The 22,151-nt window shown below is 40.6% G+C and overlaps 2 protein-coding genes across 3 annotated transcripts; both read right to left on the bottom strand.

Moving 5' to 3' along the window:
* Nucleotides 1–2,425: 2,425 nt before the first annotated feature.
* On the bottom strand, nucleotides 2,426–8,698 carry tmem88bl (transmembrane protein 88b-like). The gene is made up of 3 exons (XM_084117844.1): nucleotides 8,650–8,698; nucleotides 4,873–5,155; nucleotides 2,426–3,355 (listed from the first exon to the last, which is right to left on the bottom strand). Exons 2-3 carry the CDS (start codon nucleotides 5,152–5,154, stop codon nucleotides 3,128–3,130), a joined length of 510 nt encoding a protein of 169 aa, XP_083973970.1. The 5' UTR covers nucleotide 5,155; nucleotides 8,650–8,698; the 3' UTR covers nucleotides 2,426–3,127.
* Nucleotides 8,699–10,971: 2,273 nt separating this feature from the next.
* Nucleotides 10,972–19,493, bottom strand: nbl1 (NBL1, DAN family BMP antagonist). 2 transcript variants are annotated; one of them, XM_084117846.1, is made up of 4 exons: nucleotides 19,093–19,493; nucleotides 16,674–16,854; nucleotides 16,388–16,499; nucleotides 10,972–11,402 (listed from the first exon to the last, which is right to left on the bottom strand). In XM_084117846.1, the coding sequence occupies exons 2-4, from the start codon at nucleotides 16,844–16,846 to the stop codon at nucleotides 11,205–11,207; spliced, it is 483 nt and encodes a 160-aa protein (XP_083973972.1). In that variant the 5' UTR covers nucleotides 16,847–16,854; nucleotides 19,093–19,493; the 3' UTR covers nucleotides 10,972–11,204. The 2 variants fall into 2 exon arrangements, with proteins under 2 accessions (XP_083973972.1, XP_083973973.1); XM_084117847.1 differs by having other exon boundaries at nucleotides 17,887–19,339.
* Nucleotides 19,494–22,151: the final 2,658 nt, after the last annotated feature.

Genomic DNA, 22,151 nt, shown 5'->3' with positions numbered 1-22,151 from the left:
CTTGTTTTCCAGTACGAATATCTGAACACTCTTAAATCAAGACACGTTTACTGGAGAAGCAAAATAACTGAAGACACTAAGTCTTCTTTAATGAAAAACAGCGTTGGTCTGACCGTCTAATTTGCATTTATTTACATATACAGTACATAAACATTTAGATTTTTTATTCATTTAGCAGGATTGAATCATGTTACACTCAAGATATAAACTCAAGGTATTTATTATGAAAATGTGTCACATAATGGAGGTGTTATCGATTGTAAACGCTGGTTCATGATGACGCCAGTAACCAAGGTCTTGAGAATTAGAAGTGTCTATGATGAAGATCAGTTCTTCTTCTTCTTCATCGTTGAATGAGACCCTACAGCTCAGAGTAATGAGAGTCACGGGGGTCAGAGAGACGAGGGACGGCACAACAAAACACTCGAACAGATTCAGTCTAATCTGCAGAGAAAGATGAAAAACACATTAAATGAGGAGCTGAGACACGTCTGCAGTCTCTCACTAAAACAGACACCTAGCAACCGCATGGCAATGCTTTGACAACCACCCACAAAACAGTAGCAGCTGCCTAGCAACACTCTTAAAACTACCCAGAACGCCATAGCAACACCCGTGAAACTGACCAAAACACTATATCAGCTGCATAGCAACACCCTTGAAATGTGTGTTTGTGCCAGTGAGAAGAGTAAACGCTCACATTAGTCTAAAACTACAATACCCATCATGCACTTACCCATGATTCCCTCAACAGAGGACAGGACAGCTGTCAGTCAATAAATGGGAGAACAGTTACTTGTGTTACTTATTTGAAAAAGTAAATCAGATATTTTGTTTTAAATGTAATAGTAATACGTTACTTCATTAGTTACTTGAAAAAAGTAATCTGATTACATAACTTGCATTACTTGTAATGCGTTAACACTGCCGATCATATTCATATCTGAATCTGCAGAGTTTGCCATTTTTTAATGCCACTCTTACCCATAGACTGTAATAAAGACATTAAGAGACGGAGATGATTCTCTGTCAACAGCTTTACTGTGTCATAATGATCATAATTACATTACATCATTATTTTATATTATGACTCTGTCAGGCTGCTGTTATTCCTGTCACAAATATCCTAACATTCTTAAAGGTGCAGTGTGTGATGTTTAGCGACATCTAGTGGTGAGGTTGTGAACTGCACCCAACATTAGTTACAGTGGCCGACAGGAAGTGATGTCGTCGTCTGAGACAGCAGAGAGTAGCCAGTTTTAACAATGAGGTTTCTTTACAAAAATTAAGTAAGAAATTATGTTTACTTTATTATTTTTTTAAAACGATATGTTATTGTGAATATTATTGTAACTTGTTCATCATTGTGTCAGTGTTTTATTCGCTAACTTTAGCTAGCTTCTTATCATGAAGAACAATATAGTGACGAAATGCGTTTGTCCGTTCAGGGCCACCGTAGAAACATGTCAATGTAAGCGGAGAAAGGCCTCATTCTAAGCTAATAAACACATAACGCTTCATTATGTAAGGTCTTTATACACCACTGAAAACATAGTTATGAATATGATATTGCATTTCTGTCAACAGATCCTCCTAAATATTACACACTGCACCTTTAAATCAAGATATATTTACAGCAGAAGCAAAATGACTGAAGATGTCAGTCCCCCAGTAGTCAATAGTTGTATCCCTTAAAACTCATCTTTGATCGCCAAAATGACATATTAAAACGTTTTTTCATTGAAAATAAATATTCATGTCTTTAAATATCTTGGATGTAACTCGACACCCTCGCCTCATTTAGTATGCGTGGTTCTATGAATATGCAAATGAGCCCCGCCTCCACTCACTCACTCAGCTCAGAGATCCACTGGTTGACGATCACACGTTGATCTGATTGGTTACAAGGTAGTTTGTGACGTCAGAAACACCAGCGATTTCAAAGCGTGTTTTTGAGACTGTCTTTGGTTCACTGCAGTTTTAAGGAGGAAACTGCAGTGTTGAACTATTGCATTCAGCAGAAACTCTTTCAGCTGTAGTTCTCATCTCTCCATACGTTCTGTCCATCTTTCTCTCCGCTGACTGTCATTATTCGTCATTACCTCGACCCTCTCTCGTCCCATTACGTTGCCATGGCAAAAGTCCAGCCGCTGCCTGTTGCCATGGTGATAAATCACAGTGTACACTGGGTCGATAAGAGTTTTGCATATGCAAATCACAGGCTGAGTGTGTTCAGGTCAATCTGACCTGTGAGCTCCAACTTCTCCAAGAACAACTTATGAAGTTATGGTTCTTCTGGAGTTTCTTGATGAGTTAACATGCCCTATATAGCAGGACTAATCCCGAGCCTCATGCATTTATAATAGCCAGATATTTTTATCTTTTGGGACACATGTGATGTGGAAATGAAGTCCAGCACATGTTTGATTTCAGGTGGTTTATTCACATTACTGCACAGATGAGTAAACACATCAACATCAACAGGTAAACACTAGTATACCACAGTAACACCAGTTTGGTAACACTGAAATCCGAAGTCTGTAACGCCTCGTTATCCTCAGAAATAAATAAATAAAATCGTAGCGATAATGTATTAATAATTCACTTTTTTTTTTACACTGCTATATATTGCACGCAAACAGACTTTTCCACATGTGCGGAAGTAGTTTTAAAATATAACATGTAACAGGGTTACAATTTTAGGTTACCCTTTATTTTAAGGTGTCCGTGTTACAGTGTAATTATATATTTAAGTACTGAGTAATATTAATTAACTACATGTACTTACTATAGGATTAGGGTTTGGTTGAGGGTTAATTGCATGTAATTATGCATAATTTACTCTTATTACTATGGTAAGTACATGTAACATATGTAACAAGGACACTGTAAAATAAAGTGTTACCCAATTTTTCTAGTTCATGGTAACACTACTTCTTGAATTTCTTATTAATTTCTCAGTCATGTGAAAAGATTAATTTGGCTGAAACAAGCCTCCACATAATCCTCGTTTTGGTGGTTCCATATATTGTGTTACGAGTGTTACATTATTGTGTTACGTGTACAGATACGCCGTTGCTGTCCCATGACGTCACTCACTCCTGAGATTGGTGCGTGTGCCTGTCCGTCAAACCCAGGCGAGGAAGTCCCGCCTCCAGCCCAAGCCCCGCCCTTGGTACCGGGCTCCTGTGATTGGCTGAAAATATAAAAGTAGGTGGAGCCTCCTGAGAAGAGCGCAGAACGTCGCCGCAGCAACCACGACAAGCGGTGACATCATGACGAAGCCCAGGATGATGAGGGCGGAGCAACTGTTGTCGTCCAGGAACTGGCAGAGCGGAGCCGAAGACGCCACCACCTGTAGGAGATCAGGAGATCAGGACATCAGGAGATCAGGGCTGCACAACTCATCCAATTCTACGCTTCACTATATATAAAGCGCAAAAGAAACTATGGCATGCAACGTCGTTACGTTGTAAATTAGTAAGTCACGAAATAAAAGTAAAATACCAATAAATCTCGTTACTGGTACGTCGTGTGTTAGCTGAGAAGGATTAGCATGCAGGGATGATGTTCATTCTGTTCATCAGGAGCAGTTTCCATGTTTCATTAACAGTTCTTGTTAGTATTGTGTATCACCATGGTAACTGTTGTTTCCATAACCCCAAAATGCCACTTTCTTTTCACTTTGTGTTATTTTGTATATTTTTAAATGACTGTGGTGCTCATACCAACACTGTATTAACAAAACCTAGTTTGGGACTGATATTTAATAGCTGAACCTCATTGGCATGCTTTTTATTTATCAGTATTAGTCATTCTTACAATTTATGTGTATGTTGTGTGTGTGTGTGTGTGTGTGTGTCAACTATTTTTGTGTAAACAAATTTATTATAATAGGCCTATATATACAATCCCTAAAAAAGTGGTATAAAGCTATTCAAAACATCATTCAATATAAATTGTAATAATTGTAATTAATAATCGCAATTGACCGTTCGTAAAGACCCGCCCCCTTTAGTTACTGTTGCTATGTCCGACAAGCCACGCCTCTCTCACACACACCATGTTCTCACGCAGACTTGACTTGAAACACACATCACGGAGCAGAGGACACTGACTCACAGACAGGACAGACCGGGGTACTTTAGATATGAAAAAAGTCTCAACTTTCAAGTTTGGTCATTTTTCAAAGAAATTTGAACAAAAAAAACTTTTTGTGGCTCTTTAATGTGTGTGACAGATCGCTCAGTTTAAGCTGCTCGTGAACCGATCATCTATTCCTTCTAGTTCATTTATAAACCATCAAATAAGCATGAATGAACATCAGAAGGTATGTTGTTTTAACCGCGGAAAGACGTCAGTACACTCCGCTTTTCAAGTTCAAATCCTCCAACGTTAATCCACTAACTCTCCCGACTGCTATGTCGGACAAAAATGGCGGATTCTGATTGTGATTCTGATTGGTTAGATCACCTGTCAATCAAACTCTCTGTGAAGGGTGAATTACAATTTCAAGGGAATAATCGACAATTATGATTTTTGTCTTAATCGTGCAGCGCTACAGGATATTATGTGTTTGTGTGTGCACAGAAAGTGTGTGTGTGTATACGTACCTGCGAGTGGCACAGAAAGTGTGTGTGTGTGTGTATACGTACCCGCGAGTGGCACAGAAAGTGTGTGTGTGTGTGTGTATACGTACCCGCGAGTGGCACAGAAAGTATGTGTGTGTGTGTGTGTGTATACGTACCCTGCGAGTGGCACAGAAAGTGTGTGTGTGTATACGTACCCGCGAGTGGCACAGAAAGTGTGTGTGTGTGTGTGTATACGTACCCGCGAGTGGCACAGAAAGTGTGTGTGTGTGTGTATACGTACCCGCGAGTGGCACAGAAAGCCGGCGTACAGCAGCAGGCCGGCGGGCAGCAGAATCACACTGAACACCAGGACCATCAGCCCCACACACACCAGCAGCAGCAGAACGTCCCACAGCAGCAGGACCAGCGTCCACAACACACACTCGCATAGGCCCCGTCGAGGCCCCCAGACCCCACCGTCACACTGAGCCACAGGAGGAGGAGCGAGCATCCGGACCCCGTCACACACGTCAAAGTCTTCATCACTGCCACCGTCATCTAACAGCACCGCCATACCACACATCCTCAACACACACACACACACACACACACATATGTTAATGTTTATTTTTTTATATCTGTAGTTTTGTTCACACCCAGTCTCTCTCTTAAAGCCAACACTGAGTGATTAAACTGCAGTTCATCCACTGGCCACTAGAGGCTGCAGAAGAGACTCAATCCCATAAACCCCCATGTTAATATGCCCAACTTTACAGCAGAAACACATGTTTACAGTCTGGAGCTAAAAGTGGCTTTGGTCTATAAAGCTGATGTTGCCCTTCATGACGACTGTGAGGGGGGGATTTTTTTATAACTCATCCGTTTAAATTATATTAAGCCTTAAAGTTGTGCATAATTAAGGGCGTGGCCACTTGAGTGACAGGTGGATTGCCGCTGATGTCACTACTAGCCGTTTGTCTGCTAGCGTTAGCGTCACGTCACCTCAGCTAATCCGCCTCGCTGCACATTTTCGTTTATCCGGGAGTGACGCGCGGCCAAGATGGCGACAGCCGGCTCCGCCCACTTTGGGCTTCAAAAATGCTCTTCAGAAACACTACGAGTGACGTCACGGACACTACGAACATATTTATATACTGTCTATGGTTCACACCAAGGGTGATAACTATAACAAATATTGCCGTGAGCAGCAATTATCGGGGTTCAAGCGTTTTAAAGGGGTGGTTGATTATGATTTGACTTGTCTAACTTTAGTTAGTGTGTAATGTTGCTGTTTGAGCATAAACAACATCTGCAAAGTTACAACACTCAAAGTTCAAAGCAAAGGAAGATATGTTCTTTTACAGAAATTGCTTTTTAAAGACTACAGCAAACGGCTGGTAGGAACTACACAAGCTTCCTCCTGGGTTAGTGACATCACTAACAATAACATTTACATAAACCCCGCCTCCGGGAACGCAATTTATAAATTATCATGACAGAATATGCTAATCAGTGACTAGAAGATAGTTAACTCCACATCAGATACATAAATTCATCAACTAACCATTCAGAAATGTCCTGTTGATTCTACATGTTGTCACTTCTTGAGTCTCTCCATCTTTGTCCGAATCCTCCGGTTTGAACATAAAAGGCTAAAAGTTTTTGAAATGTTCAGTGTGTGTGTGTGTGTGCGTGTTTGTGTGTGAGGTAATCGGAGCTGCTAACACACAAGCTCTTGAAGCTCCGCCCCCTGTGCCGGGAGCAGCAGCTCATTTGCATTTAAAGGGACAGACAAAAACAGCATGTTTTTGCTCACCCTCAAAATGTAACAATTTTAACATGCTATATAAAATATCTGTGGGGTATTTTGAGCTAAAACTTCACACACACACTCTGGGGAAATAAGGGACTTATTTTACATCTTATGTAAAGGGCAATATAGGACGCTTTTAAGGTCTTTAAGCACAAGCTTATTGACCTTGAGAGTCCCAAAAAATGTGCCACAAGGGTTTTATCGAGGTTGAGCCAAAAATCTAGGACTACTTCGTGAAAGTTGTTTTTTGAAATAATCTCCAATATTTACGAACAATTCGATTGACAGTGGCGGTCCTAAAAGCAAAGTTGCTCAGAATGAGGAGTTCTACCATGAGTTTTGAATGTTGTGGGTGTGTGCCAAAAATTGCATGGTACACAATCCTTTAAGCACGTGAAAATCTTGAAGGTTTTTTTTTGAGATACGCGAATGTCCTCAAAGACAGTCTTGGCACGTTGGACGAAGACACTGCATGCAAATTTTCGAGGTCAATCAGAGTCAGGTTTGCGTAGTTATAGCCATTTTTTTTTTTCATGTTATAGCGCCACCAAGTGGTGAGTCACAGCGTGCTTTTTCACACGACCCCAGAATGAACTTTTACAAGGGTGCGTTGAGTTTGGTGAAAATATTCCAATCACAAGTTATAGCCGTTTTAGTAAAAGTGGCTCCTCCCACTTCTAACGTTTTGGCAGCCCTTGGAGACCGTGAATCGAAATGTAAACTTTTTTTAACAATTATTGACAAGCTTTTTATATTTGTATTTTTGTTCATACCTATAACAATAACAATAAAGATATAGTTTTAAAAATCGTTCAACATTTAAAAGTAGGCTACACACAACTATACCGATACGACGATTTCAGAACAATTTTTTCCCTCTGATGAACCATAAAAACATTGACAGCCAATCAGAATCCATCCTGCTTTAAAGAGCTCGAGCATTTAAAGCGACAGATGACAAAACTGCAGTGAGCTTATAGTAAACACAACGATATCGCGGACACTAATGTAGTTATCGTTATAGTTATCATTCTTGATGTGAACGGGCCTTAAACTCTGACTAAATAGTGAAGTCCACACTAACTATAACGATAATAAGTTGGTGTTGAACCTTAAAGTCATTGTTCTTGGTGTGAACGGGCCCTGTCCTGTTTTTGTTGTCATGCTAATAAAACCAATCTGAAACGACCTAACACTGGGTTTACTCACACTTCACATAAATCCACAGTTCACACTACAAAACATAATTTTCAGGTGATGAAATCGGATTTGTTTGTTTTTTCTCTAGTATCTAGTAGCTGGAGATGCTACTGATGTGATTGATATTACATAGATCCTTTCCTGAATGATGGCAAAAAAGGATCTGATTGTACATGTATACATACACATACATACACTTTCATATTTATTAATGTTGTTTTTTTGCAGACTACCAACAGCTAAACACATTTGAGTCAGTCTCAGAAATGTAAAAACATTTTTCTGCCCTTCTGAACAAAGACATAAAGGAACAAACACAATGTATTGAGATAACAACTATGACAATAAAGATGTAGAGATGAGCGACAACAGATCAATGTTTCTGACAGATACTAAACACATAATGAAACATATGATCAAACTCATTAATAAAGCAGGGCTTGAAGTGATATTAGGTTCATGGAAATTATGGTATTTTAGAACTGAATGTTTTTATTTATTTATTAATGACACACAATGCAACATAACCCAAACATCATTCAGAAAAGTTATTTCAAAGCCTTTACTTGAGGGCGTTGCCTCACGATACAACATAAGTAAATTTGATTTAACTAATTTCACTATACTGTATACTCTATATAGCACTATAAACATTATATTTCAATAAACAGAGTTCTTTGAGAATTCGTTAACACTAAAACCAAAACCTGACGATGTCGTTAAATACACATGCAACTGTGCGATTGATTGATTGATTGATTATCTCCAGTAAGTCTGGAGTCACGAACAAAGACTTGGGAATCAGAGCACAACTGAATAAACACTTTTCGCGCGCTTTATTTAAGCGTCTTTTTGGCGCATTCCGAGTTAACGGCATTTCACGGAATCGGTTGAACTGCCCGAGATGCTCATAATAAGTATTGAGACAGTGTGCTTGAACACCCGAAAATCCTCTGGATCCGTGTCGTCGGAGAGAATATAACAACAGCTTGAAAAAAAAAGAGGTGTAATAAAGACAAAACTGAGAGATTACAGGAATACAGAAAGAAGTTTCCAGCGTCTTACCTGATGTAGAGCTGAGGTGATTTTATCCCGTTATCCAGAGGATACAAACATCACACTGAGAGAGAGTGAGAGAGAGAGAGAGTGAGAGAGAGAGAGAGAGAGAGAGAGAAAGAGAGACGGGAAGAGGTCTATCTGAGGACGCGGATGGATAAAAGGTTAAATTTATTTCCTCCAAAATACCATAAAGTTACTGTTTACTAGAGTAAAACAATAACAAATTAATGTTATCTCATCAAACTCTATCACAAGCTTAAAAAAACATTATATTGATTTGTTAAATTTACATATTTTATGACAGTGGTGACGTTAATATCAAGTTTTACTGTAGTAACTGTGGTACTTTTAAATAAACCATGTTTACTGTGGTAAAAGTTTGTAAGAATGTCGAAATAACGTTTCTAATAACGTTTTGCTAATGTTTCCATTAAGTTATGAAAAATATTGTTTCTGATTGTTCTCTGACAGTTCAATTCATTCAGTTTTTAAAATCTTTTTCTTAGTTATGGTAACTTTGCTTTTTAATGTTCATGAATGTCAAACTAAAACGCATCATGAACGATGTATAAATATTTTGTGCTACCATTTTGAGAACATTATTAAAGACTAGCTAACTGTGAACGAACGTTATATGTTACAGGAAGAACGTTTGTTCATAACTTTGAGAGAATATTGCGAGATCGTTCCCTGTTAGCTGAGATACATGTCTGATAATAATCATCAATCATTCAGGACTTTAGGATTTAATAAGGGTTTATTTCAGAAACAAAACAAACTCTGGAACACAACATGAGACGAAGACTCTCACAAGAACATAATTATCAGGGTGGAAACTCACGATTTTCTTTGAGTCGTGACTTTCTAAGTTGGCTGTGTTGCAGCTAATTTCTTACAGTGGAAGGAAGCTAATTAGTGCTGATCACAAGACATTTTTTTATTTTGTAAGCACTTTGTGAAGAAGCTTGACAGAAAATGCACCGCATTTAGCTGGTTTGTAGGCTAGCCTAGCCAGCAATCTAAAGGCTAATAACAAAAGCAAAAAGGGGCAAATGGGCAAAACAAATATGAATATGCAGAGCGGATGGAAAAAGACTAAATTAGGTTATAAGTTATGTATAAAAAACACTCACATGCTCATAGCGCCACCTGCTGGTCAACTGAAGCCATGGCGTCAAAATATAATAATAATGTAGAAATGCTGAAATGTTTGTGCGAGGATTTAAAAAAAAAATGTTCAAAACAAACACAACCGAAGTCAGAGGAAAGTCGTCACGATCACGTGTGTGTGTGTGTTTCTTGGCTTTATAACACACACAAGCTCTTGTTCTTCCTGCAATTTCCTTGTAAATGTGGGTCAGAAAGCGTCCCTGACAGTTCCCATGGCAAACACTGACCTTTTCATCTGAAAATCACTGTAACTACACCAATGCAGTACATACATCAACTATTACTCATAAACCACTTACTGTGCGACATTTGGCTCACTCGCTGGGGCTTTAAAGGAGGATGTGTTGTGAAAAACGCTTCATAAATAAAACAAAGCCTATTTTTACATATAATTATATATGCTTTTTGCAAATGTATATAATTACGCTGCTGTAGGATGTACACTACCAGTCAAACGTTTTGGATCGGTGAGATTTTTAATGTTTTTAAAAGTCTCTTCTGCTCACCAAGCCTGCATTTATTTGATTAAAAATACAAAAACAAAAAAACAGTAATATTGTGGAATATTATTATAATGTAAATCATCTGTTTTCTATGTGAATATATAGTAAAGTGTAATTTATTACTGTGATCAAAGCTGAATGTTCAGCATCATTACTCCAGTCTTCAGTGTCACATGATCCTTCAGAAATCACTCTAATATGATGATTTGATGATCAACAAACATTTATGATTATTATCAGTGTTGAAAACAGTTATTTACTTTTTTATTTCAGGATTCTTTGATGAATAGAAAGTAAAAAAAATTTTTTTCATTTATCTGAAATAGAAGCTTTTGTAACATTAAACACAACCGTTCAAAAGTTTGGGGTCAGTAAGAATTATTTTATTTTTTTGGGGGGGGAAAGAAATCAATACTTTTATTCATCAAGGATAAACGAAATTGGTCAAAAGTGACAGTAACAAGATTAATTACGTTACAAAAGTAATTTTAGATTTTCATAATATTTAACAATATTACTGTTTTTTTCTTCTTGTATTTTTAATCAGATAAATGCAGCGTTGGTGAGCAGAAGAGACTCTTTTAAAAACATAAAAAATCTTACAGACCCAAAACTTTTGAACGGCAGTGTCTAAGAAGAAACATTCACACATGAGGTGATTTCACATTTTATTGTGATTAAACAAGTGACACACATGTGTTCCTGTAGGCTACATTACGTGTATATATGGATCTGGTCGTGTGTAAATATGTCAGTAATATAAAGTGGAGTGTGTGTGTGTGTGTGTATTCACAGAGCTGGCTGAGGCTTCAGTGATTGTGCTAAAGTCTGGATTAGTGTCATGATCTCTAGGTGTAAAAGTGCTGTGAACAGAGCGAGAGTCGGGCGTCACCCGGCCTCGGGCGTGTGTGTGTCTGAATGTGCGTGTGTTTGTGTGTCGTCTGACAGCTCTGACGGGTAGATCTGCACTAGCGCCCCCTCCTGGCCGCTGTCTTTACTGCACGACTGGCAGCTGCAGTGCAGGATCCGCTCCACTAGCTTATCCACGCGCGGGGCTTCATCACTGTCGGCGCAGTCCAGGGTCACCTGCACACACACACACACACAGTCAGCGTGACCTGATCGGAGAGAGCCGGAGATCTGAGTCGACGTGAGGTCATACTGTGACACAATCATAGACTGTATATAAATATGTGCGTAGTGTGCGTGATGTCACTCGTAGTGTTTCTGAAGAGAATTTCTGATAGTAAGTGAAAGTGGGCGGAGCCGGTCGTCGCCATCTTGGCCGCGCGTCACTCCCAGATAAACGAAAATGTGCAGCGAGGCGGATTAGCTGAGGTGACGTGACGCTAACGCTAGCAGACAAACGGCTAGTAGTGACATCAGCGGCAATCCACCTGTCACTCAAGTGGCCACGCCCTTAATTATGCAGAACTTTAAGGCTTAATATAATTTAAACGGATGAGTTATAAATATTCCCCCCTCACAGTCGTCATGAAGGGCAACATCAGCTTTAGCTTTTAGCTCCAGACTGTAAACATGTGTTTCTGCTGTAAAGTTGGGTATATTAACATGGGGGTTTATGGGATTGAGTCTCTTCTGCAGCCTCTAGTGGCCAGTGGATGAACTGCAGTTTAATCACTCAGTTTTGAGAGAGAGAGAGACTGGGAGGCTGCGCTTGGACACAACGCTTGTGCTGATGCTCCTCATTTGGATAAAAGCCTCTGCTAAATGAATAAATGTAATGCAAATGAAGAGAACAACACGTCTCTTGTACACAGTTAAGTTTTTATGTTAATACATGGCTGGCAAAGGAGTGTCAAAACGCACAGATACTTTTGACTGTCTGCATCAGAAAAACAGGCTTTTTGCTTCAAGAATGATGTTGTTGTCAATAAAACTTTTCCTTTAAAACTCATCTTTGATCACCAAAATTACATATTGAAAAGTTTTTTCCTTGAAAAAATGTCGTCTTGTCTTAAAATATCTTGAATGTAACTCGACACCCTCGCCTCATTTAGTATGCGCGGTTCTATGCATATGCAAATGAGCCCCGCCCCACTCACTCAGAGATCCACTGGTTGACGATCACACGTTGATCTGATTGGTTACAAGGTAGTTTGTGACGTCAGAAACACCAGCGATTTCAAAGCGTGTTTTTGAGACTGTCTTTGGTTCACTGCAGTTTTAAGGAGAAAATACTCAGCAATGGAGTCGACTTATGAATTTACACATGGTTTGTCTTAAAGCATATTAAAAACACCACATAGACACATAAACAACATCAAAAGCTGGACTTTCACCACAGGGGGACTTTAACTAGACTACGCTAAACACTGACTGACTACCCAGCGAACAGGGAACGTTCTTTCAATGTTATAAACAAACGTTCTTCCAGTAACATTAATAGAACGTTTGTTCAAAGTTATCTGGTGTCTAATAATGTTAGCATAAAAACATTATTTATACAGCGTTCATGGAATGTGTTTTTTAGTTAGACGTTCGTCTAACGTTTTTTAAATGTTACTTCTTGTTTCAGAACGTTCTAAAGTAACGTTCCCTTAACGTTTGCATAAAACATTTAAAAAACTGGATATTTAGAGCATTCAGAAATAACGTTTTCATAACAAAACGTTCTTAGAAGATATTTTTATCGGCTAGAAACAAACAGTAAAACTCACTGTCAACCAACAAACTCTCCTAGAAAAAGAAAGACCCTTTAAGTATCTGAAATCTGAAATTAAACATCAGTGTTTGGCTATAAATGAGACTGACCCTGCATGGCTCTGGTTAGCACACTGTGTAACGTCAGGCTAACGCTAGTCTACTGTAAGTGAGCGTTCAGGGTCAGATCAGGTCCTGTCACATTACTGCAGGTCTTTGTCAACACAAGCCTCGGTCTGTTTTATTCACAGAACATGAACTGCTCTCTATCAAAACCAGATTGTATAAAAGAACATAATAAGTAGCAGAGAGCGGCCCCTTTGAGTTCGCGGCTAACGCTAACAGAGAACCAGAACATGATGTTAGCACGTAAATATAGCAAAAGCTTTTCAAGTCCAACATTCTTTGTGCGTCAGAATGTTAAGTTAATGTCAATACAGCGATTCTCAGATCTCCACGGGTGAGAATCAGGGCAAACAAAGACATTATTTTCATATGCTGACATCTCACACACACACGCACACACACGCACACACACACACACACACACTGGTGGTCAAACATTCCCGTCGTCTGCCAGGCAAAGCTAAATAAACTCCAACACTAGAGGGCAGAACTAAAGCCCACTGCTAAATACTGTAAATACACAAACCCGATACACACACACACACACACACACTCAGTTAAAACACGCTGTGTTCTCTGCGCAAGACTGATGAGTGTGTTTGTTGTCTTTCAACACGCCTCATAAAGAGTCTCTCGCGAGTCCATCCATCATTACGCTGATGTTAAATAGGTATTTGTGGTTTTCTCGCAGCTCTTGTGTTACAGTCCGCCACACGCCACATTCATCACTCCAGCGGAACGAGAAGCTAACAGTGCTAACAGAAGCTAACAGTGCTTCTGGCGTGTTCTCCAGTGGACATGATGGATTTTGAGAATGCCAGAAAACAAACTGCAGGACTTCTGTAGTGTTCATGCAGTTTCACTAGTGCAGCACTAGTAGGATCATATAGTCACAATATTTATGAAATTTGGGACAATTTGCAAAGTGAGAATTGCATTATAACTCTAAATTGCGACTACATGATCATATTTGTACTGGAATAGGGACAAATGCAGAAATGCAATAGTGACAATTTGGATCCAGTATTTCTACAATTTCTTCCATTTTCAATATGATTTTTTCGTTTGCACTACAATTATACTACAAATATGAAATCTGTTGTTTTCACTATTACTACAAATATGAAATATGTTTTCATTCTGTCGTTTTCACTATTACTACAAATATGAAATTGGTCATTTTCATTATTACTACAAATATTAAATTTGTCGTTTTCACTATTACTACAAATATGAAATTCACTCCTTCACTATTACTACAAATATGAAATCTGTCGTTTTCACTATTACTACAAATATGAAATCTGTCATTTTCACTATTACTACAAATATGAAATTCACTCCTTCACTATTACTACAAATATGAAATCTGTTGTGTTCACTATTACTACAAATATGAAATCTGTTGTTCACTATTACTACAAATATGAAATCTGTTGTTCACTATTACTACAAATATGAAATTCACTCCTTCACTATTACTACAAATATGAAATCTGTCGTTTCCACTATTACTACAAATATGAAATTCACTCCTTCACTATTACTACAAATATGAAATCTGTCGTTTCCACTATTACTACAAATATGAAATCTGTCGTTTCCACTATTACTACAAATATGAAATTCACTCCTTCACTATTACTACAAATATGAAATCTGTCGTTTCCACTATTACTACAAATATGAAATCTGTCGTTTCCACTATTACTACAAATATGAAATTCACTCCTTCACTATTACTACAAATATGAAATCTGTTGTTCACTATTACTACAAATATGAAATTCACTCCTTCACTATTACTACAAATATGAAATCTGTCGTGTTCACTATTACTACAAATATGAAATTCACTCCTTCACTATTACTACAAATATGAAATCTGTAATTTTCACTGTTACTACAAATATGAAATTCACTCCTTCACTATTACTACAAATATGAAATTCACTCCTTCACTATTACTACAAATATGAAATCTGTCGTTTTCACTATTACTACAAATATAAAATTTGTCATTTCCACTATTACTACAAATATAAAATTTGTCATTTTCACTATTACTACAAATATGAAATTCACTCCTTCACTATTACTACAAATATGAAATTCACTCCTTCACTATTACTACAAATATGAAATCTGTCGTTTTCACTATTACTACAAATATAAAATTTGTCATTTCCACTATTACTACAAATATAAAATTTGTCATTTTCACTATTACTACAAATATGCAATTTGTCATTTTCACTATTACTACAAATATGAAATTTGTCATTTTCTCTATTACTACAAATATTACATTTGTTATTTTCACTATTACTACAAATATGAAATCTGTCATTTTCACTATTACTACAAATATGAAATTCCCTCCTTCACTATTACTACAAATATGAAATTCACTCCTTTACTATTACTACAATTCTGAAATTTATCATTTTCACTATTACTACAAATATAAAATTTGTCATTTCCACTATTACTACAAATATAAAATTTGTCATTTTCACTATTACTACAAATATGCAATTTGTCATTTTCACTATTACTACAAATATGAAATTTGTCATTTTCTCTATTACTACAAATATTACATTTGTTATTTTCACTATTACTACAAATATGAAATTTGTCATTTTCACTATTACTACAAATATGAAATTCACTCCTTCACTATTACTACAAGTATGAAATCTGTCATTTTCACTATTACTACAAATATGAAATTCCCTCCTTCACTATTACTACAAATATGAAATTCACTCCTTTACTATTACTACAATTCTGAAATTTATCATTTTCACTATTACTACAAATATGAAATTCACTCCTTCACTATTACTACAAATATGAAATCTGTCGTTTCCACTATTACTACAAATATGAAATCTGTCGTTTCCACTATTACTACAAATATTAAATTCACTCCTTCACTATTACTACAAATATGAAATCTGTCGTTTCCACTATTACTACAAATATGAAATCTGTCGTTTCCACTATTACTACAAATATGAAATCTGTCGTTTCCACTATTACTACAAATATGAAATCTGTCATTTCCACTATTACTACAAATATGAAATCTGTCGTTTCCACTATTACTACAAATATGAAATCTGTCATTTCCATTTCTGCGGCACAAATGTTTTCATTTACTCGCAGCACTTCTGCAGTTTTCACTATCGCAGTCCTATGATCTGTTGTGCACCAGTGCGGCTCATAAGAGTGTGTGTAGTTGTCAAACTCAGCGTGTAACGAGACACACTCACCACCTCCCACTGCGTCTGCGCCGGCATGCAGGAGTCACAGTGGACCAGAGACTCGGTGGATTGTGGGAATGTGTTGGGAACGCTGTAGCTGAAACACTGACCCAGACAGGCCCTGAAAAACACAACACCAAACACAACAGATGATAATCTGCAATCGTTGCCCTGCTCAAGTATCGCAGTACTTCATAAGGCTAATGTTTATTTAGGTCAAACGAACACAGAGAAATGTTCAAGAATTCCCTAAACTGGACAAGATTAAGAGTGTGTGTGTGTTTGTGTGTGTGACCTGTTTTGTATGGATCGTGGTGTGCAGCCCATGTGTCCGACGATCTGCGTGATGTTCTTGGCTTCGCACCAGGCGCTCTTGTCGGGGAAGAGCGCGAGCCGGTTGATGTGAGCGTGTGGAGCCGCGCAGCAGAACTTGAGCAGCAAACACGCTAGCAGAACGCGCGGCCACATCACGATACCTGAAAACACATCAGTAATGCTGCTAATCATCTGAGATCATGTGCGTGCTGCTTCTATAAACTGCATTTATGAGATAAATAGTCTCCCAGCTAACAACATGTGCTAAGAACGTTTTGCTAACATCATCATTAAGTTATGAAAAGGTTCTCTGACATCCAGGTTATGTTTTTTACTTTAACGTTAAAGGAACATTCCATTGTATCATTCTTTAAACATTATGGGAATGTTACTTTTGAATGTTCTGAAACAAGTAGTAACATTAAACCCTCTGCGCTTCGAAAAATTTTACGTTTTTTATTTTATTTTTTACTTCATCGGAATGGTACTAAACTTGGTAAAGGTTTTGTTGCTGTGTGAACACACAAAAATCATGGACATGATCTGAACAGGTTGAATGGTGCTGTAAACAATAGCCACACTTGAGCTCCTCACCGTCAGAAATGACGCATTGGAAACAAATGCGAGACGAGTTTCCTCTAGTGGAAGCGTTTGGTACTGCAGGCGAACAACATCTCACTGAACGCTCATTTACTGAGATATCAACCTCACATGTGGAACACAACTTGTTTAGATTTATGGATTTGATGTTCTCACAGTTTTAGAGTAAAACGTGTTTTTGAAAATATATATTTCATATAAAACTTTAAAATAGTATTGTTTTCTATAGTTTCTATATTTTCATAACTTTTTTTAAGTTCACTTTTTTTCACTTCAGCAACAGTTTGAAAAGTGTCGTCTTTGAAAAGATATCAAACTTCAGTCTGTTGCTTTAAAGCATTCAAGATTTACGACAGTTCAAGTTGGAAATGTAATTTTCAGGGCTATGCTCAAAAAGTGAATAAATGGATTATAAATACTGCGGAAATATAATTTAGTACCATAAAATCCCCTAATAATACAAAATATTAAATAAAAAACATCAAATTAAAATATAGTACATTCATTTAGTATTTACATAGTACAATTTTTTTTTGTTGTCATTTTTGACCGACACACGAAGTACACCAGAGGGTTAAAAATGTTATACTAACTTTATAACGTTCGCTGTTCACTGGATTGGTAGTTTTTGTCTCTGCTGAATGTTCTGGACTTTCTCTGGCCGGTTTCGCACCGATGGAGAGCAATCAAGCCAGAAACTGGCGCACAATCACAGAACAATGTAGTTCACTGGGTCCAGAACACCAGAGAGAGAGAGAGAGAGAGAGAGAGTGTGTGAGAGAGAGAGAGAGAGAGAGAAAGAGAGCGAGAGACACACACAGAGTGAGAGAGAGACAGAGAGAGACACACAGAGAGAAAGAGAGCGAGAGACACACACAGAGAGAGAGAGAGAGAGACAGAGAGAGAGAGGACGAGAGACACACAGAGAGAGAGAGAGAGCGAGAGAGAGAGAGAGACAGAGAGAGAGAGAGACAGCGAGAGAGAGAGAGAGACAGCGAGAGAGTGTGAGAGACACACAGAGAGAGAGATAGACAGAGAGAGACAGCGAGAGAGAGAGAGAGAGAGAGAGACACAGAGAGAGAGAGAGACAGCAAGAGAGAGAAAGAGAGTGTGTGTGTGTGAGAGAGAGAGAGAGAGACACAGAGAGAGAGAGACAGAGAGAAAGAGAGTGTGTGTGTGAGAGAGAGAGCGAGAGACACAGAGAGAGAGAGACACACAGAGAGAGAGAGTGTGTGTGTGAGAGAGAGCAAGAGACACAGAGAGAGCGAGAGACAGAGAGAGATAGAGAGCGAGAGACACAGAGAGAGAGAGAGTGTGTGTGAGTATGTGTGTGTGAGTGTGTGTGTGAGAGAGGGAGAGAGTCTGTGTGTGTGTGTGTGTGTGTGAGAGAGTGTGTGAGAGGGAGAGAGTGTGTGTGTGTGAGTGTGTGTGTGTGTGAGAGAGGGAGAGTGTGTGTGTGTGTGTGTGAGAGAGGGAGAGTGTGTGTGTGTGTGAGAGAGAGGGAGAGTGTGTGTGTGTGTGTGTGTGTGTGAGAGAGAGACAGTCTGATACCACCTGACTCTAATAAAGTCTTAAATGCCTCCTCTGTTTTATGCCAAACGAACAGACGCAGTAAAAACAGCACGTCCTCAAGAAACCAAATTCCCCGTTTACATAAATAACATTCCCAACGAATCCGAGATTTCCAAGAGAAGCAGGAAGAGTGAGACGCAGATATTCAGAGATTTCCTTTAGTTATAGTCATAGTTATTCTTAAGTTGAGCTTGCAGAAGCTGAAGTGAAGAGCGAGTGTAACTCACGGTTTCTGAGCGTCTGTGTGTGTGAAGGATCTCAGATGATGATCAACCGACGATTCCCCTGTTATGACCTGCTGGAGTTAAACAATTACATCACCAACACACACACACACACACACACACACACACTCACACACACCGTCAGAAGAAACACAACGTATGTCCGTCTGCTCTCAAACACAGAGAGTGGAGCCGTACGCTTCAGTCGCTGCCCAGCACCAATGTGTGTGTGTGTGTGTAAGTGTTTGGGGGCGGGTCAGACGTGAGGTGTGTGTGTGTGTGTTTGGAGGCGGGTCAGACACGAGGTGTGTGTGTGTGTTTGGAGGTGGGTCAGATGTGAGATGTGTGTGTGTGTGTGTGAGAGAGTGAGTGAGAGTGAGTGTGAGAGTGTGTGTCAGTGTTTGGGGGTGGGTCAGACACGAGGTGTGTGTGTGTGTGTGTGTGTGTTTGGAGGCGGGTCAGACGTGAGGTGTGTGTGTGTGAGAGAGAGAGTGAGTGAGAGTAAGTGTGAGAGTGTGTGTGTGTGTGTTTGGGGGCGGGTCAGAAATGAGGTGTGTGTGTGTGTGTGAGAGAGAGTGTGTGTGAGTTTGTGTGTCTGAGTGTGTGAGTGACTGACAGTGAGTTTGTGTGTGTTTGAGTGCGTGTGAGAGAGTGAGTGTGTGAGAGAGTGAGTGTGTGACAGTGTGTGATTCTGTGTGTGTGTGTGTGTGTGTGTGTGTGAGTCAGAGTGAGTTTGCGTGTGTGTCTGAGTGTTTCAGAATCTCCAGATCTTCCAGCATCAGCACAGACTCCATCTCTCAGTGTGTGATCCGTGTCTCCGGGTTTTAAAGGGATTTCAGAGGAAAACCAGCATCTGATTCCTCACTTTATCAGGACAATCACTGCATCACCAGTGGAATCATGACTTAGAACATGTCGATTCAAACCCGCATGACTTTCTTCCTCGGAAAACGAGATGTTTGGTTGAACATTCAAAATGTAAATAATGTTAGACCAGCCGGGAGACATAATCCCTCCAGCGTGTCCTGGGTCTTCCCCGGGGTCTCCTCCCAGTGGGACGTGCCGGAACACTCCCGGGAATGGTTAGATCCGGAACAGAAGCCCGATCCACCTCAGCTGGCCCCTCTCGATGTGGAGGAGCAGCGGCTCTACTCCGAGCTCCTCCCGAGTGGCCGAGCTCCTCACCCTATCTCTAAGGGATCGCCCAGCCACCCTGCGGAGAAAGCTCATGTCGGCCGCCTGTATCCGGGATCTTGTCCTTTCGGTCATGACCCACAGCTCATGGTGAGAGTAGGAATGTAGATCGACCGCGGCTCAGCTCTTTCTTCACCACGACAGACTGGTACATCGACCGCATTACTGCAGAAGCTGCACCGATCCGCCTGTCAATCTCCCGTTCCGTCCTTTCCTCACTCGTGAACAAGACCCCGGGATACTTGAACTCCTCCACTTGAGGCAGGAACTCTCCACCAACCTGAAGTGGGCAAGCCACCCTTTTCCGACTGAGAACCATGGCCTCGGATTTGGAGGTGCTGATTCTCATCCCAGCCGCTTCACACTCGGCTGCAAACCGTCCCAGTGCATGCTGGAGGTCCTGGTCTGATGGAGCCAGCACGACAACATCATCCACAATAAGCAGAGATCAAATCGTGTGGTCCCCAAACCTGACCCCCTCCGGCCCCTGGCTGCGCCTAGAAATTCTGTCCAGAAAAATTATGAACAGAACCGGCCACAAAGGGCAGCCCTGCCGGAGTCCAACACGCACCGGGAACAAGTCTGAGTTACTGCCGGCAATGCGAACCAAGCTCCTGCTCCGGTCGTACAGGGACCGGACAGCCCTTAGCAAAGGGCCCCGGACCCCATACTCCCAGAGAACCCTCCACAGGCCGCCGCGGGGGACACAGTCGAATGCCTTCTCCAAATCCACAAAGTACATGTGGACTGGTTGGGCAAACTCCCATGAACCCTCCAGCACCCTGGAGAGGGTATAGAGCTGGTCCAGTGTTCCACGCCCGGGACGAAAGTAAACCGTGGCTCTGGAGTAAACCGTGATGTCATCGTCCAGCTCCGTTCAGTTCTTGTATAATAGTGTCAATGCAGGAGATCAATATTATTGTTGAATGTTAAATTAAATGTCCCCAACTAAGTAAGCCAAGCCGATGGCAACAAAGGTGGAAAAAGGCGACAGTGACAAGAACCAAAACTCCTTCAGTGGCAGAATGGAGAAAAAACCCTTGGGAGAACCCAGACTCAGTCGCTCAGTTCTCCTCTGGCCAACGATTGAACAGTGTGTGAGTGTAGTTGGAGCACACCCTCCGGTCTCCCTTCTTGAAAAGAGGGACCACCACCCCAGTCTGCCAATCCAGAGGCACTGTCCCCGACCGCCACGCGATGTTGCAGAGACTTGTCAGCCAAGACAGCCCCACAACATCCAGAGACTTGAGGTACCCTCCACCCCCGGTGGATGACTACCTCGGTGACTTCAGCTTGGGTGATGGACGAGTCCACCTCCGAGCCCTCAGCCTCTGCTTCCTCAATGGAAGACGTGTCGGTGGGATTGAGGAGATCCTCGAAGTATTCCTTCCACCGTCCGACGACATCCCTAGTTGAGGTCAACATCTGCTCCACTGTAAACAGCGTTGGTAGGGCACTGCTTCCCCTTCCTGAGGCGCCGGACGGTTTGCCAGAATCTTTTCGAGGCCGACCGATAGTCCTTCTCCATGGCCACACCGAACTCCTCCCAGGCCCGATCTTCTGCCTCCACAAGCACCCGGGCTGCAGTCCGCTTGGCCTGCCGGTACCCGTCAGCTGCCTCAGGAGTCCTACAGGCCCGACAGGACTCCTCCTTCAGCTTGACGGCATCCCTTACTTCCGGTGTCCGGGTTCGGGGATTGCCGCCTCGACAGGCACCGGAGACCTTACGGCCACAGCTCCGAGCGGCCGCGCCGACAGTGGAGGTGGAGAACATGGTCCACTCGGACTCAATATCTCCAGACTCCCTCGGGATCCGGTCGAAGCTCTGCCGGAGGTGGGAGTTGAAGATCTCTCTGACAGGAGACTCG

This window comes from Abramis brama, assembly GCF_963993115.1.
Source record: "Abramis brama genome assembly, chromosome: 6".
NCBI classification, from domain to species: domain Eukaryota; kingdom Metazoa; phylum Chordata; class Actinopteri; order Cypriniformes; family Leuciscidae; genus Abramis; species Abramis brama.
This window is presented reverse-complemented; position numbering and strand designations above follow the sequence as displayed.